Source organism: Dufourea novaeangliae, unplaced genomic scaffold (assembly GCF_001272555.1).
Source record: "Dufourea novaeangliae isolate 0120121106 unplaced genomic scaffold, ASM127255v1 scaffold246, whole genome shotgun sequence".
Classification (NCBI taxonomy): Eukaryota; Metazoa; Arthropoda; class Insecta; order Hymenoptera; family Halictidae; genus Dufourea; species Dufourea novaeangliae.
In genome coordinates this window covers 561,169-579,410 of record NW_015374139.1, presented here as the reverse complement: position 1 = coordinate 579,410, position 18,242 = coordinate 561,169, and the positions used below count along the sequence as shown (strand labels likewise).

General features: G+C 40.6%; 2 protein-coding genes across 2 annotated transcripts; one reads left to right on the top strand and one right to left on the bottom strand.

The window, feature by feature from the left end:
- Positions 1-155: 155 nt before the first annotated feature.
- Positions 156-8,955, bottom strand: LOC107191348 (putative phospholipase B-like lamina ancestor). The gene is made up of 7 exons (XM_015580367.1): positions 8,768-8,955; positions 4,261-4,522; positions 2,496-2,645; positions 2,084-2,330; positions 1,651-1,898; positions 1,220-1,460; positions 156-1,024 (listed from the first exon to the last, which is right to left on the bottom strand). Exons 2-7 carry the CDS (start codon positions 4,368-4,370, stop codon positions 374-376), a joined length of 1,647 nt encoding a protein of 548 aa, XP_015435853.1. The 5' UTR covers positions 4,371-4,522; positions 8,768-8,955; the 3' UTR covers positions 156-373.
- A 1,178-nt stretch (positions 8,956-10,133) lies between these two features.
- LOC107191291 (dopamine beta-hydroxylase) lies at positions 10,134-17,445 on the top strand. The gene is made up of 12 exons (XM_015580288.1): positions 10,134-10,181; positions 10,677-10,865; positions 14,391-14,512; positions 14,595-14,748; positions 14,839-14,985; positions 15,057-15,304; positions 15,383-15,536; positions 15,638-15,901; positions 16,458-16,688; positions 16,770-16,898; positions 17,025-17,199; positions 17,300-17,445. Exons 1-12 carry the CDS (start codon positions 10,134-10,136, stop codon positions 17,443-17,445), a joined length of 2,007 nt encoding a protein of 668 aa, XP_015435774.1.
- Positions 17,446-18,242: the final 797 nt, after the last annotated feature.

The window sequence follows — 18,242 nt, the reverse complement described above, 5'->3', positions numbered from 1 at the left end:
ATCATATACATACACACATATTGATAGAACTCGATTCGTAAATTGGATGTTCGTCTTTGTACATACCGATCCAAGGAATCTGCATTTGAAATACATGCATTAGGATGCTGAATTTCATGGAAATAGTGGAGTAATGTAACAAATTATTGCGTTTTTATTTTATTTCATAAAATTTCACCAGAGGTGGCTAACGTATGAGCCAGCTTATCAAATAAAATACATTTAAATATTATTATTAAAAGTTTCATCTAAAAGAGATTACGATCCACTTACAGGGATTGGACAGAACATTATTTTGATCTGTTAACATATTTAAAAAATTCGATTTACAAATTACGAAAATACACAATTTAGTAACATGTTATTGACGTTATTAGACCCAAACCCATGTAGGAGTAACGCTTTCGAAATCGAAAGTGTCTGGGTGTCCTATGTGTGAAATATTGGGAAATGTGTCGGACCATTTGAAAGGTGGTCGCGATTTCGACGTTGCAGGTCCTGAAATTGTTTCGAAAGATTCAAATCCATCGACATCAACTACCAAAATTTTGGTATCTATAATACCATACGGTATCGGCTGAGTTTCTAAATCGCCGCGATACGTCAGTTCCTGCAGTGGATCGACTTTTGAATTCTGATACTCGGCAGTGCAATCTTCCTGGCTGCAACCACGCATCATGTTACGAAATTGCTCGAACGTAGTGATGTTTTCTTGCAGACGCGCTAAACGGTCCCTCCACGCATTTATATCCTTCTTGGCAGGTTGTATAATGTCATTGACATTTTGGAAGTTCGACGTACCGACACAGGCCACGTAACCAACCTTCTTGAATTCCTCCGTGTAATTCATAGCGACAGTTAGACTTGGCAATTGTTCTACTAACAGCATGGTCGTATTATGTGGCTCGAAGGTTATCCACTGTACAGCAGAAGCACCTCCATTCTGATAAGACATACTCTCGAACCAAGATTGGCCGTTCGTTGCCAAACGATTCGCCGCCATTAATCTTGCGGATAGCATTACCTGCAACATTATCGTTACTTAAACATTGTATAATTAAAACGAAAAGAAAAGTAGGTACATCGATTTGTAATCTAACAGAAAATGTAATTTTAAGTGAAAAATGTTCAGAAAATATTAAAATTACATTCACTATTCTAAGTTAGTGTCTTTATTTTTATCGACACCTCCTACAGTTAAGGTAATGGTTAAACATACGTGGTCCTGCGGGTACAAGAAGCTCCATTCATTATAATTTGTCGCTAATAAAGGTGTTCCGGTTATAACTAATTCACGATTTTCGCCACGCATTAAATAAAACTCATCCTGGGACGACAAAGCTCCAGGATAAGATGACATTACTACTGACCGACTAGGTGTTGGTGGAGCACTTTTAATAGCAGGCAGTACGTGATAACCGAATGTGTATTTCTTTAAGAGTCTCAACATTTGCGTGTATCTGTAAGTAAATATATTATCGCATTAATATATATATCAGTTTGACAATATATTTTACTATGTATCACACCATTATACCCACGTTCATTGACACGATCCTTGCCGCTTGGACATATAAAATTGAACAATCAGCTTGCGTGCCGAATCGGTAAAATAAATAAATGTATATACAATACTAAATGTACACTTACGACGTAGCTGTGTTATGACCAATTGCTATCAAGGGTTCTGAATTTTCTTTAAGTAACGATTTAAAGTAGATCATGGAACTCAGAGGAACATCTGATATGTTGAACACCCGTTGAAAACCAGGTATGTCGGAAGCTAGAGCGAGCCAAAGAAAATCATCAGATTCCAGTGACACAGACACACGGCTTCGACGTACAGCGAATTTCCAGCCAGCCTCCAAGCCGTCCAATTGCGTGTAAAATAATCGTACCTGGCAAAAAAAAGTAACAATTTCAAGGTTTTGAAAAGCAAATTTCAAAATTTTGAAATTTATCGCAGGTATTTATTCATTGATCGCGATTTGTAACATTACTGTAAGATCGTCGGTCGGTAAATTAGTCGTAATTCGATAAATCTATGGATCATTGGAATTTTAATGGTTATTCGATCGTGTACCATATGCCAAAAAGATTCTGTAGAGTCCAGTAGTTCGGCACGTTCGCGAATAATGGCTGTATTATCTCGAAGATACTGCGTCATCTTCTGGCACTCGGCAGTTTTTGCTTCGCATTCCGCTCGGATGGTATTGTACCAGTGATGATGGATCAATTGCCAAGTAAGGCTGCCCTCTAACAGACCGGCAGCATAGGCCTGTACAGTGTCGGGGTATTTTGAGGATGTTTCAATTTCAATATAAGACCACCTGCAACATTCCCGTTTTCGACATTGGAATAATTACTTGGAAAAAGAAGAATCTAAAAGAAACTTCTTCCTTGTTAAAAGCCAGTTTAATCCGGCTAACTGTTTTAAGTAGTGAAAGAATCGTATTTTTAAGTTGAACTCGACAAGTGCGACCACATTGACCTACCCATGTTCGAATATTCCAGTTTTGTAATAGGCACGAGCTGCGTGTAATGGTACAGCGGTAAGATCGTTGCCTTGGCCCCAAAAGTCAATGCGGTATCCTCCTTTGCGGTTCCATGTTACGGTAGCTGAATAAGTGCCATCTTGTTCAACACTATTAAGAAACGAACACGTGGAATTAAGTATACAAGCAAATAATATTCGATTACAGTTTCTACAGTGCTACTGAACACTTGTATTGGCTAGACATCAATTAATCGGACATATTTGAAGAACACACAAGGAGAAAAACAATCAACATCTTGGTGGTCCATCATGATTCTCTGCGAGTTTCAAGTTTCTAGGCTACCCGCTCTGATACTTGATTTGATAACGGGTAGAATAGACATACATTCAACCGTGGTGTTCGGTAGAGGCGCGGATAGTGGCCCAAGAAACAATGGAATGGACGAAGAGGGCGGTGCATGCCGGTATACCCACAACGATATCGAGTTACACGCGTTACTTAAGTATGTCTAAGCAGTTGCAGTGTATATTTCTAGCGGCTGCTACAAGAGTGGATACGGGTCACGTGCGAATGATAACGGACAGTGTAAACAAAGGTGACTGACACACGTTCAGAGGAGCAACAAGTCGCCATTATCGTTTCGCCGAAACTGTGCTTCTCGAATGCTTCGTACACTATTCCACGTGCCGATGTGGCGGTTTTTTAGAGCGTCACAGTTTTTTATTTGCACAGCAAGAGAATCACTCTGTAGATATATGTACACAAGGCACAATATAAACTGTATCGAGCAGAAATATGTATTTATAAGAACGTTCGCCGCACCTTCGAACGGAATCGACGGTGTTCGCCGATCGCGCCGCGAGCGGCACATAAAACTCGAGGGCACGAGTCCGAGAAGCCAAACGGTCCCGTAACCTGATACTCTAGTCGCGAACAGTCTCGTCGAACTTGTTATACATATATTATATGCTGACGAGACTACCGATCACGATCTTCCTACAATCTGAAGAAATTCGATTGGCCTACGTATAGGACACACTTCAACAATGTACAAGACATTCTAAAAGTACACAGAGCATCCGATTGTGTGCTTACTTCTCTTTTAGATACAGTGGGGTATGCTACAACGAACTACATAATTGGTTCTAAGACCTCGTTGTAGCATTTACATTGAAATATTGTAATTTCACAAACTATAGCAAAATATGGCAACTGATATTCTAATACTATTTATGACTATTATTAACAGGATTCCTATCGTCAGTTGTTTCTTTGACGCAATTCGGAGCAACAGAAGCAACCTCGAACAACCGCATGATTTTGTTCAAACTATATACAGCACACGTTGCATGCGTGTTACTAGTATCGAAACGGGGGACATTCCATCCTCGATATCTTTAGATGTCCATTGCAATTCTTGAGGCACAGTGACTCATAGATTCATTTCAGTATATCTGGTAAATACATGCTTCACCTGGTTACAGATTCCCGACAGAGTTTAGTGAACCTTACAAGAAATATATAACTTTATATATATATATATGTACATGTTCTAATCATCCAAACGTTTAGCACAGTTAAATAGAGGGGGATCTCGAATCTACCACTGGTTGGCATAGTGACTATTCGTTTAGAATTAGAATACCCTGGAAGCATGTAAACGGATCTTTGAGTCACGGTGACCGCTTACCAGACCAAACAGTGATTAGCATGTCGCGTATAGGAGAAACGGATGCCGCGACGCCAGTGAATCGGTACTTACTGTCCGAATTCGCCGAGAATTACAGCTCCAATTCCCAGGAGAGCAACAGCGACGAGGATGTAAGTGGAGATGCGTGTCTGCAGCCAGGAGGCTCCTACCACCTTCAGCATGGCTCATCTGTATACACCTTGGCCGTAACGAGAGAAAAAAAAGCTGAAAAGCACGAATTTCACGTTCTCAACCCATCGATTACAAAAGCCTGCTCCTCGGCTTCTTTAGGCGCTTCAAAAGCAGCTGGCGATACGCGCTAGTCCCGTGGTCACTGAAACAATTAAATGAACGACGATCAACAGACTGCTATACACCATATAATACACTATAAATATATGTATCTCGACTGCGATTTCCCTTCGTCTCGATCACGATTCAGTTCACAGTGCTGTCTATTCGCTTAATTAATAGCCACCACTAGTGATGGCGAAAGATTTAAATTGTATCGAAACCCAGAGTATCGTTACACATATATCGATCAAAAATATCGGTATCGATACTTGCAAATAATTCGAAGTAATACAATTCAAAAATGAAAATAAATCATTTATCTAAACAGATATTCACTAAGACAGATATAAAATAGAAGATATAAAATAAAATTTGTCACACATTATCGAGATTTACAAAACATGTTTTACACATTGAGAACATATTGGAATATTATTTGAACTATTTAATCGCTTTAGCGTAAAACGTTTCCGCTAAAATTCGTCGTACGAAGCTTTCAATTCCGTTCGCACACGACCTTGTCCATCCCACAGTCTTGTGTTTCAACGAAACGATCTAGTTCGCGTTGGGGATCATCGATGAAATCAAGGACAAGCACCGCCGATTGGCCCTGTATCGATGAGAAATCGGATCACGATCTCGGTTTTTCGTGCCATATATCTCGGTCGGGATTCACCACGTTCCACGATCGACTTGTCGATGACAGACGACCGTGCCGGAACGAAGATAAAGGTGAAGGTCGGATTCTGGTATGGGACGGTATTTTGGCAGTGCCAAATTGGCACCCGTGAATCGGCGAAACCAACGAACGACGATCATCTCAGCTATTAACACAGTGGATATGATATTTGTGCTACTATTTATCGTTATTATTGTTACAGGACAAGTAAACAATAAGTTTGAATATTTGTGGTCTTGATTTGTATCTCTGGTGCATCTTCAGCATTTTTAGGTCCTATTTAACTGGATACACATCAACATTTTTTAAGATATAAGTATGTACTTCTTATATGAAATTGTCGCACCTTCTCTGTACATTCCATAAACGTTATCTACTGTTTCTATGACAACGGTGCTGATTAGCAGTGATTTCCGTGACTCGTAACGTCATACGTTACGGATACGCATTTTATTACTACATAAATCTCGGACGATTTTTACACCAAGAAAAGCAACCGTGAAGCTTAAAAGCATCGCCATCTCTACTCTGTAGGATATTGTTCAAACAATAGTAAGTGATTCGAAAGTTTGTTTCGTCTACCAATATGTTCGCCATAATGGCGGTTACTACCACACTTGGTATATTCACACCGTAGAACTTTCTGAATGTGCTTGTAAATGTCAGACACGAAAGAAGATATTAGCAACTCGTGAATCAAAGGTGAAGGTCAGTAGATTTGCAACTTTCCTGTCAATATTTGTCATTAGACACGGTCAGCCGGAATAATTATCGTCCGTTTAACGATAACGAATCGCTAGCCAAGTGTGAAGTGTTAATTTGAAAAATTGTTATTACGCGCGTGTTTGGACGGTCCAGGCTACGCTGTGATATTCTAATTGGACTGCAAACTTCGTGAACCTATAGTGTACTTAAATACAGTAAAAAAAAATATTAGTCGTGTCTATTAGATTTTTCTTTCCCGCCGAATTCTCCGTGTATTGTACGAGTGCCAATTATCTCTGATATTGGAAATCGTCAAATTATCCGAAATATTCGGAGTTCCAATAATCCGTATTCGAGAGTTATTATCGGGATAGATACTTGCAATTAAATTAGAAGTAACAAATCTAAAAGTGAAAATAAACCATTTATTTAAGTAGACATTTAGTAAGGAGATTCTCAAATAACAGTGTGTGGAAAAGAAATCGATTGCTAACTTTATGGGAGGCTCGCGATTGGTCCGTTTTTCTTACAACCTGTTACGTTACGATAAACGCACCGATTGTATCAAAATTTCAATATTTATGGGTTAATAATCGGTACTGGACTGGAATATATCGTCACCTGGAATGTCGATACTGTATCGCCTATCACTAGTTCAGATTCGTCTCCGAGACAAGTGGTCTCTGGTAGTTAAGGGTTACAAATACATCGGTTGCATTCCTCGTGAAACAACAAGAAATCTTAATCAGTCCCCGTGCTGGAACTAGAATAGACCGGGTGTAACATGTCTGGCGGCAACCTAAAAATACGTTGTCGCACACTTGTGGCATCAAGGGAGCCGAGCGCCGTCGACATGTATGCAGAAAAGTATATTACGCTTACTTGCCGCAACCTTGCACTTGTCACGAGCGGCGCGAACCGGTGACAATAAAAGAAAGATCGCGGAACAGATCAGAATAATAAGGAAAGATCACGAAGTGTCGACAGGGAAGATAATACGCATCTTTTGAAAAAAGCATCTCGTGTGTATGACGAATCGCGATTTAACGAACGGCGGGGCGATGAGTCACGCGATCGCAATTGATTCGCGGGCACGTTCCCTCGAAACCGGAAACGAAGTGCAAGTCCTTCCCACGGAATAATCATCGGGCGCGCCGTGTCCAGCAGGCAACAAACGCGTGTCCCGTCGTGCGACACCTCGTTCGCCGACACGTAATTACGCGCACGAACGATCAATAATTATTTCTGATTGATGGAAAAAAAAGCAAACGATTTCTCAAGAAATCGTTCAAGAAATTGCGCGACACGTAATGGGCGCGGGCGCCATACACGTGTATATCGAGCCAGTCGGTTTCGATTAGCAATTACAAGTACGTTGGGTACGGTTATAAATTTAAATTTAATTGCCCTAGTAATGTATCCCATACGCGCGACGCCCGTGAATTCAGACGAGTGGCCTGTGTCCGTTCATGTGTCGTTACCATACCGTTGTAAATTATGGCATATTGTTTTCCTTTTTAATTCGGAACGGAATGGAGAGTCCTGGTCTGATCTTCTTATCGAGCGATTTCTTTAATCGTCCAATAAAAATACGATCGATAATTCTTTATTATCATTGTAGTACAGAAGAATCTTGGATCCAGACGTAGAATATCTCGACGTTAATGACAGGTTTCATGAAGTAATCGCTGATATCTGTGATTGTTGTGGTGGACCACGATGAATTATTATAATTATGTATTCTAATTAGCGAATGGAAGTACTGTTCGTCTGGACTGAGAACAAATAAAAATGCATTATGAAATAGAAATCGGAATGTAACATGGAATGCAAGACAAACTTTCCCACAAGAAGATACAGTAAACCCGTTTAAACCCGTTCGATCATTACAATGCATGGACAAGAGGAGCACGTGGTCCTAGCGTTAAATGTTCCCGCCGGAAATGCACCACGTGGACGCATCTCGTCCCTCGTGTCGATAGTCATACATAAACTGGTGCACGCAACATTCACCTCAATAAAGACAGTATATAATTTATCCTGACTGAAATGCTAGAAATAATTTTGGCCGCGTCTGGAAACACTCCGATAAGTAAAATAACAAAACAGGCACATTTATGTTATCCTAAAGCAACACAAAAATGCTGAAATATCTTAAACAGTGAAAACGGAGCAATCACGTGGACACGCTGTTAAGATCAGTACTTCTCCCGGGTCCAAGAATAAAAATACTCCAATAATCAATCCGCGTCGCTGTAATAACGATTCGCGAACGAAGATACGAATGCGTAATTATTTAATAATGAACGTTCAGCGATAAACCCGTGCGCCCTTACTCCGAAATAAAAGAAGAACCAATCACCGACAATCTAAAGTCATCGCATCATGTTCCACTAAAGACGTTAATTCACACTAATTCGAAGTATATTACTATTCCTATATTGAATTCACAGCCACTTATCGTGACCGTCCTGTCTTCCACAAACTTCTGTTTACACATATCTGAAAAGGTGATACCGTTAAAACAAGTAAACAAACATCGACGATTCACAGCAGTTACAACAAAACGGTACGCAACCGGTAGGGTCTGCTTATTGAAACAGAAAACCGAATGAAACGATGCAGCATGCTGCCGATCACATGGAACCAAGCACTCAGGGACCACGTGTCTGCTCTAAAACGAGATAGAAGAACAAAATCTTGAAGGAAAGCTGTGGTTGAAACACGATCAATGACTTCTAAACACAGGTCTAATCCTATGATGAATCGTGATCGTTCGACGTGGTCAAATCGATGCTTCTAATTCGATGCTTGAGCGCGAACAGTGTCCCCTCCTAATGTGCCTAATCCAAACGGAGGATCGTTGGACGCGGAACGACAAGCTGGTGTAGGTGTACTCACCGTGGGCAATTAATGTCTGAATTGGAGCGCGTCGTAGACGGGTAGAAGATCGGTCATTCGTACGGAGATTACATTCCTTTTGGTGTGCAGTTCTGCCGCGGCGTTACGACGTGGACCAGTTGCTCCGACACTGAAGTCCTAGCGCGTGCACTCGTCGTTGATTCCCGACTGTCGCGCCGAGGCGCCGAGCCGAGCAGCCGAGCATGCTCCCGAAGCAGTCGTACCGCCGTTCCCTTTCCACTTTCCGCTCGCCAACCCGACGTCGACGTCCTCTATTGTGGCGTCACCACGACATGCACCCGCGGGGCGACAACTGACCGTCGCGTCGACTTCTACATGCTCGTTTTATCGCCTCGTACATAGCCACTCGGATCGCCAGAAGTGTTGCGGTAACGCCTAATAAAATTCGAATACTGTTAATACACTTGTGGAACACGTTTTTTCTTATCATCGAAAAACTATGTTAACGATCAGATAAAACTAAAAATTAAGATCAAAGTATCCCAACTTAGGCTTCAATGCGTTTGATAGTATCTTCTATGCATGTCTGCTATGATCGGCAACATCGCTGGTTTCCCTTTGGTTTGTGCCACGAACTTTCCAATTTTTTCTTAAAAATGAAAAAAAGAATTAAATTTCTTTTACAATTTGAAAAGAATTTTTGTTATTTTTCCAGTTATTTGTTTTTCCATTTCAGTATTTTGAATTAGTTTTGAATTAGAAAAATGTTCAAAGATGTGGTCATGTGTAATATTAAATTTCGAAAGAATCGATTCACCTTATGTATAATTGTTCAGAGTGAACGTGACAATCAGTACACCCACTCTTATTATATCTTATCTATACACTTCGAGTTTACATACCACTTAAAGTTATGGAATACTTACCCACTAGGAAGGTATCGGACTAATTTTCCAAGTATTCCAGCCTTCGTCAATGATCCTTATCTTTCGTATCCTACAAATTTCAATGAACGACATCTTCGACGTAGGTAAATATGGGCAAACAATAATGTTCCAGTGCAGCGCTATGAACGCACAATTGCCAGCCCGCCAAAGGTTCTCATGGTAGACAGTGGTCGTCGCGTCGTCTTAATCAGCTCTAATTGGACCTAATTGAAAATTTTAGTCGCTTGATAACTGTCACTGTAACATACGAACCGTGGATGCAAGTCGCTTAACAGAATTAAAAAAAACGGATGAAGACGTTATTGCTGTGCTATAGTTAATTCGCAAAGTCAATACCGGAAACATTCGTACGAGGAAACTAAATATCATTATGTAAATGTCGAAGGATACGTTGTAGAATAGATAAAAATACACGATCCCTCCTAGGGAAACGCGAATAGACCGTAGTCACCCATACAATGATTGCTACCACATGCATATCGAAGATATTTACTCCATCCGATGATGTAAGAGCTCAGTACAGCGATTGTTCTGCATTATTCGAAAGATCTTTACTGGCCGTTTCTGGTCTTGTTTAAGACGTTCTCAACGGAAGAAGAGATAGGCAAATTCACTATCTGGATAAAGAGTTTCGAATAACGTGTAAAAGATAAAATAATGTTTCGTCATTTTTCATTGTTTAAACGTGAAAATTTCAATTTCTATAATAAAATAATATTTCTTCTTGAATGAGTTAGACACTTGGCAAACAATTATTTAATCCCATTAACTGTTCAAACGCCAAGATGACGATCTGAAATACTGTTGCTTTTCACTATGTACATATTATTCGAATAAAACCGTGCCCAACTCTGCCGGCAGTGCCTATTTCTGCTGATTGGCCGTTCACGTCGTGTTCTTTCAAATTTGACTTTGTATTATACGACGGTCACCGGTGACCGGCGCGTGATGCTGAACTTCTAACCAATTTCGCAACCAGGCCGTGACGCTCCAATTTCCAGATCGACATACTTTATCAGATAAAATCGGAATGTGTGCTTGCAATATTCACCTATATTTTACATTATTCATTATCTCTGTTCTCTGTCCTTGTAATATTCCATCAAGAAGCTGAGAACATTCCGCTGAATCGAATGATGAAAACCCAGGGTGGTCTGCGGCGAACGTTCTCGAAACCATATGGCGGTGCAGCAAATCTGATATACATACATACATACATCTGAAATGAGTCGCATATAATTACTATAGCGGATTGTTACTGCTCCAAGCCAACATATAAGTTATAATCAGATAGAATATAATAATGATAAATAGATAAACGGTACCACGTAAAGTCAATGAAACTATGTTTATCGTCCAAGGGAAAAAACCGGCAACGCGTTAAAATGATTTTGAGGCACTTAACGAACACTCAAGACGCTTAATCCGTCCGCCAACACGGTACCAGCGCCGAATTAAGGGGGTCTAGGGGGGCTGTAGCCCCGAGCCCCACGATCCAGGGGAGTCCCGTTCTAAACCATCCATTTCGTTATGATTAAATATTATTTAATTTGATTTAAAATATTCCTTAAAAATCCCCCCCCCCGCCCGCTTTTCAACCAAGGAGGCCTCCGAAAGTTTGATAGTCCTGGGCCAATACAAATTTTAATCCGTACCTGCACGGCACGCGAGGAGTCGTTAACCTCTCGTCATTCGGGGAGACCAAACTTGACCTTTGGCTTGCGAAACTATCCTCTGTCATTCCGTGCGCGTTTATCGCTCCGGTAAAACGTATCTGTTTCGGCGCTTTACATTATCAGTCGTGACGCGCCCGAACCACCAACGTTGGATCGACTTTCCTATAAAGTTTCTTTGGATCGAATCATCGCGAAGCTATAGATTTCCTTGTTAACGTTTCCCGATCCTTGCCATCGATTAGTCCCAGAAACAGACGATTTCGCGATAGACGATGACGAGATAGGACGGGCGACTTTTTTCATGAGTCATCGTCCGATTAGCGCAACGGCGCCACTGATAACGTCTCCTATCGGTTGAACGATGCAATTACGTAATACGGAACTCATAAACGCCGTTGAACAGACGTTCTCGATGCGATTAAAATTTCTAATTAAGTTCAGCCTCGCTGACTTTTAGAAGTGTCTCTTTCTCTCTCGTCTCACCGGTACTTGATCGTTTGCAAACCGCGTGTGAATGACTTTTTACCGGTAACCGACACCTAGATTGAAAATCTACTCGTGAAAGTAAACGATGATCCGATGAAAACGTTGGATAGCCGCGAGACAGAGCGCAATGTCTCATAGTTCGCGTATCTATTCTTTCGCAACGTTGCACAACCAATGGCCAGTACGCGTTAATATGAACAACAAGCATTGGTTGTGGCACTCGAAACAATTAGCGGATCGTCTCCTTGTTGACGTCTTACTGATGTCCCTCGTGTTGCTTTAGAATGTTACACGTCTCTGTGTATAAATATTCTACTGTGTTTCTGGAGATTTCGATGTTCAATAGTACGAATTGTTGATTTTATACCTGTCATATAAAGAGTTGTGGCTGTAATGATCTGTACGATTTTTCAGCCGTTTGCAACAATGCAGTAAAAAAAGTTATTAACACGAATTTATGTATATCGAATGCATGATACATGCGTATGCATGACATATATATTTTTTTATAGCAAATCCAAGGTCACCTTCAGATTTTTCTTAATGAAACCATATCATTTTTTCCCATGATATTGTAGTGGGCATTAAGACTAAATTCACACACACACTGGTGCCGAAAAGATCCGGAAGTCAAGGTGTCAGGCGAGATCGTCTACCTGATCGTTTGTGGGTCCGTGAGAGCAACCGGACGGTCGTATTTCACACGACTGGCCCTTGGTTCTATGCCACGGCTATTGATGCATTCATTGATCCTAAGGGACGAGGCTTTGCCCAACTTTTCTTTTTCTTTGAGAAAGGACAAACGAACAATGAGCTGCCGTCTCTCGCAGGGGGACCAATCGTCTGAACCCTTGCTTCTAAGAAAATCTCCAAGATACAAGATAAATGATAACCATCTACAAGATGTCATCTTCTAGATTGTAAGACGCCATCTTCGATATCTACTTAACGTCCAACGATTATCTTCTTCTCCATATTAAATCCAATTAAATTAATCTTGATAATCGCCAGGTGTACGTTCTCTTGCGTTAACACCGGCGCTTCTTCACGTTATTTTAATCACGAGAATGATTGTTGAATAACTTTAAACAGATGTTTAATGATACCACTGTAATTCAAATGTTCATATGAAGTCGGTGGTTTGAAGGTGCACAGGGAACCTGCGAAAATAAGGAAATGTAGAGTACTATTGACGGTTGAATCTATTACAACATTGATGTCACGTGGCCTGCCGTTATTCGTGGCTGTTAAATAAAGCCTGCCGCGAGAATTGTGTGCCTGGCAATAAAGGCCCGCGGAATTTCTTGATTGCGGTCGGTCCGGATGGCGAGGCACGCGCCAGAAATGGAATGCAATATGCGCCCCCTGGTATTCGATTATCGAGACAATTTCTCGAAATTTCAGCATTTTTTCCGTCTCATCAGCGCGCGTTATCCGCTCGACGATGCAAAAATATATCGTGAGAAATTTCGATTAGACACGGACTAGCTTGCGCGAACGAAAACGTTCTGTAAGAATGAAACTTTGTTTCAGATACAGACATGCAATCAATCGTGCCGTAATCTGAGTCTCTTCGATCTTACTATTTTTCAAGCGATTCACACATTTTTATTAATTGTATCTAACTTCTAGAATTTCGACGATTCGATCTTCGCGGTAGTCCTTGGAATACTGGAATTAACGTCTGCAGCATTTTATATCGCAAATTGATGCTATCTCTCGCTTATTGGATATTGATAACCTTAGTAATCTACTTATTTCGACTGAAATTGCGGGAAAATCGATTCAATCGGAGAGATTAAACCAGATTTCAGGAAGCCCGATGAAAATTACATCGTTAAGTAAAGAATATTAACAGTAACGTTCTAAGTGCTTGTTCGTTACACGTGGTTTGTATAAACTGTTTTTAACCTGAAATTTCTTTTGAGGTTATTGTCCTATATAATACTCTATGCAATTAAATAAATAAATAAGCGTGCTCGTTTCTGTGTAAGTGACAATGTTAAATACACACTTTTTTTAGTTTCCATTTACTTACAGGTTTTTTAATGCGAGAACGCATCTTGCAAGAAGCATTTACGCATCGCGCATACGTCTGAAGCTATAAATCATCTTCGTTCGAAGTATTTACGTTCGTATTTTACCTTTTCTTTGGTCTTTGGTTAACTTTCAGTACTGATATTGTGGTAATTACAGCTCTTTTCCTGTCCACATTTCTAACGTCTTTTCTAACATGCCAGACGTACCTCGAATACGGCGACGCCAATCCCTGCGCATGCGCCCCGCAAAAAATCGGCGGCAAACCGCCCTCGTACGAAATCTTCATCCTTCAAAGTCACCCTCTTCCAGGCAGTAGAAATCAACGACGTGACGGTGGAACACCGCAAAGATGTCAATGAAAAGCTTTTCACGTTAGTACCGTATCAAAAAGCCAATATAGTGCTTCGAATAAATTCTATAATCATTAATAAGTTTTCCATTGGCGATATAAGAATTTTGGAATTTTTATAAAATTCGAAAATGTTCCCGATAACGATTCCACTGACGTTGTTTACGGTTTTGAGTACCGGTTCGTGTTTATCTTGGCACAACCATCGGCAAAGCGAAGAAATAAATTCGGATAGAAACGGTGTCCATACTGTGCCGCTCGGACCGGAAGCTACTTTTCATTGGAGGTAGATTTTTTAAATTAGATTTAAACCGATGAAAAAAAGATAGAAAATTTCGAATGTCTCTCGGTGATCGAACATTTTCCAGGGTTGATTTCACGAGTGAATTAATAATCGCGGAAGTCCACTACGTAGGCGTGGACAATACCTGGTTCGCCATTGGTTTCTCGGATTACGGAGAATCGAAACCCGCTGATTACTGTATTTTATGGATTGACTGGCATCGTCAAGTTCAGCTACAGGTATCTGTTGGGTGTTACGTTATTGTAGTAGAAATTATAATATCGATAAGACATAGAACGGCTGTAATATTTTGCCGTAATATTTCTTAGGACGCATGGGCCGACGAAGATGGAAAATTGAACTTGGACCCGAAGCAAGACTGCGAAGACTTTGCATGGAGGAGAAGGGGGAACGTGACGAAGTTCACTTTCTCCAGGAAATTGGACACCTGCGATGAATACGACTATGTCATGGAGGTGATCGGCATTATCACACTATTGAATTATTTCTTTTGCATATAATATTGATGTACAGTTTCCTCCTTCAGAGGGGTACTACGCACTTGGTATGGTTAAGGGGTCTTGGTCCTCTGTCCTCTTTGGCTGGTCTGCAAATCTCGGACGCGGAAATTTCCGGTATGACCCGAACAGAATTAATCAGAGTATTACACAAAAGGCCGATATTTCCTTCAAGTGCGTGGCAACTAGAGATGTTGGCTCACCGAGTAAAAGTACCGAACAAGGAGACGACCTATTGGTGTCGTGTACAGAAATTGCCACCAGTTTTGTCACAGAAGTGAGTGTACAATTTTACATTTTAATTGCCAAATTGACAGATATTATTAGTTGTTATATTTTTCGAATACGTCTACAGGCATCATATTCTTCAGTTTGGTCCCGCGATCCAACTAGGAAACGAACATCTGGTACACCATATGGAAATTTTCCACTGTGCTGGACCTGTGGACCTTGAAGTCCCTATGTATGATGGTCCCTGTGATGGAGCCGACAGACCGGAGAAGACTCAAGTAGTTTCATTTGCAGAAACTCTGAAAATATTTTAGAAATGAAATTCCAAAGATGCATTACACCTTATGAGAATCGTTGCTTTTCCTTTTTTTGCTGTTAGATATGTAAAAAAGTGTTAGCAGCTTGGGCAATGGGTGCGGATGCCTTCGTCTACCCCGAAGAAGTCGGACTTTCGATCGGCGGGAATTCCTTCAATCCTTACGTGATGCTAGAGGTCCATTATAACAATCCTGAACTTGAGAATGGAAAAATCGACTCTTCTGGGATTCGCTTCATTCTGACAAAGAGTCTAAGGAAGTACGACGCTGGCGTAATTGAGTTGGGATTAGAGTACACGGATAAAATGGCGATACCACCTCAACAAGTAGTGTACCAATTGGCCATACCAGTGACTCCCAAACTTTCTATATATAAAATCATAACTCGTTAACTAAATATTACACAGGACGGGGCAGTGTGTCGAGTTATAGGTCGGTGCGTTGCATATAATACGTACAAAAGGTATATCATTATACTTAACCCTTTCGCTACCGGTGAGTGTTCGGCCAGTGCGGACCAGCGAGCCGTAAATGGTGGAAAACAAAATTGTGATCAGATGTACACTTATCTGACCACTCGATATGTCGATAAAGTAGTGTTCAGACTGATCAGAAACACAGCATTGCCCGCGGATGACAAATATCGTATCCGACACTAGGAGCGAAAGGGTTAAACAACGAAGATGACCTTCGAATCTCCGAAGCGTTTCTACCTAGAAATGAATTTTCATATTTTCTGAGATACTAAAGGTAGTTGTACTTGCCGCGTTAGCCTGTATATATCATTAAATATCGCTTCACGACTTACAGTTTGGGAAACACTGGGCTGTAACACGAAATCGACATAATACTCTCTATAGAAGGATATCGTGTTTACCGTAGGAGGCCTTTGTTTTATCGGGACACTGTATACAGGAATGCACAGGGGTTGGTTTACCGCAGCATGGAATTCATATCTTTGCCTCGCAGCTGCACACACACTTAACAGGCACTAAAGTTGTTACTCGTCACATCCGGGACGGAGAAGAATTGCCGCCGTTGAACTACGACCACCATTACTCGACTCATTTCCAAGAGATTCGACTTCTGCCGAAACCGGTGACCATCTTGCCTGTAAACGTCGTTCGACAACGTTTTTTTACACCATACTCATATGATTCTAAATGAATTTATTCACATACGAGTCGTTTGCAGGGTGACTCATTAATAACGACTTGCACGTACAATACGATGGATAGGAAGAATGTTACTCTCGGTGGTTTCGCCATTTCTGACGAAATGTGCGTGAATTATATACACTATTATCCTAACGCTCGATTAGAGGTATGTGATACGTTATTGGTAGACAGGCATTCTATGCTCTTTTACATTTTCATTTCTATTCCATTTAATATGCAATCGTATCGCCACACTTCGTAATACTGTGTGCGATTAAAACTTACTCGTCAGGTTTGCAAGAGCGCTATAAGCGACGATGCTTTGAGGACTTACTTTCGGTATATGAGGGAATGGGAAAGTCAATCGACCAGCGTCGAGAAGGGAATATCGACGAATTATGAAAGTATCCAGTGGACCAAAGTTCGCGTGGAGGCACTTCACGATCTCTACGAAGCAGCGCCATTAGGTTCTCGATTTCCGAATCTAATATTATCTTATCTAATAAATGAAAGCTTCATTTTATATATTATTTCTGTTAATATGCTTTTTGCCATATTTTTCAATAGGTATGCAATGCAATGGCTCGGATGGGTCACGACTTCCGGGGCTATGGGACAACATAGCAGCTACACCGGTTAAACTTCCTGTACCCCCACCAGCACGAAGCTGTCCCGATTCGGTGTTGCAGCAAGAGTTAATAAATTCCATTTGAATCTTCGCGGATTCGCGACTACTTTGAAAGAGTAAAGAAATCAACAATTGTATACCTCGGGTACATTTAAATTTGATAGTTAATCACGAAGAGAACGTACTAAAGTGTAATCTACTAATGACATTTCCATTATAGAATTGAAATTACCTGCTTTCACGGTTATAAATAAAACAGATAATTACACGTGACTGGACCAGTTTACCTATCTGTTCTTTTCGATTATAATAATCGTGTGGCGAGCTCAAACATATATTTAAAGAAAAGGAAAATGATAAACAATCAATCGTAGGGCGATAAACAAATGCTTCCGATGTAAAAGTTTATAAACCTCCAGTATATTAGTGTATCTGAAAGATGTGTTTTTTTTAGCGGTACATCGTCTTGCAGCAAGTAAACTAGCTCGATCGAATTTCGTTACCAAATACTTGTTGAACGGTAATTGCGAAATGCTGGATAATAAAAATAATAATAGTTATTGCAATAATAATTAATCGTTCGTAATATTAATAATTAATCGTAATAGCGGAAACTTTGTCTTTACACGTTTCATCGAATGTACAAAAGAGGGACGCATATTACACTAAAATGCGATATAAAAATTAAAGGTATCCAATATTTACGATATAATACACATGGGCGGGTTACACATACATCACACACACACGCGCGCGCAGCACCCATACACACACACACACACACGTTGAAATCACACATACAATAGTTGCCTTCGGCTCAAGCACAGTGGTCACATTCCAAAAAGTATCTTGCTGTGATTTCCGTTGCCTTCTTACCCTTGT

What these genes read in the sequence shown, in the direction of transcription:
- LOC107191348 (XM_015580367.1), bottom strand. Translation starts at nt 4,370, where the DNA reads ATGCTGAAGGTGGTAGGAGCCTCCTGGCTGCAGACACGCATCTCCACT. An exon ending in GGTCATAACACAGCTACGTC is followed by an intron (nt 1,461 to 1,650) that starts GTAAGTGTACAT and finishes ATTTACTTACAG; the next exon opens with ATACACGCAAATGTTGAGAC. An exon ending in TCTTGTACCCGCAGGACCAC is followed by an intron (nt 1,025 to 1,219) that starts GTATGTTTAACC and finishes ATAATGTTGCAG; the next exon opens with GTAATGCTATCCGCAAGATT.
- LOC107191291 (XM_015580288.1), top strand. Translation starts at nt 10,134, where the DNA reads ATGATTGCTACCACATGCATATCGAAGATATTTACTCCATCCGATGAT. An exon ending in ATCGTCAAGTTCAGCTACAG is followed by an intron (nt 14,749 to 14,838) that starts GTATCTGTTGGG and finishes AATATTTCTTAG; the next exon opens with GACGCATGGGCCGACGAAGA. An exon ending in CTACGAAGCAGCGCCATTAG is followed by an intron (nt 17,200 to 17,299) that starts GTTCTCGATTTC and finishes ATTTTTCAATAG; the next exon opens with GTATGCAATGCAATGGCTCG.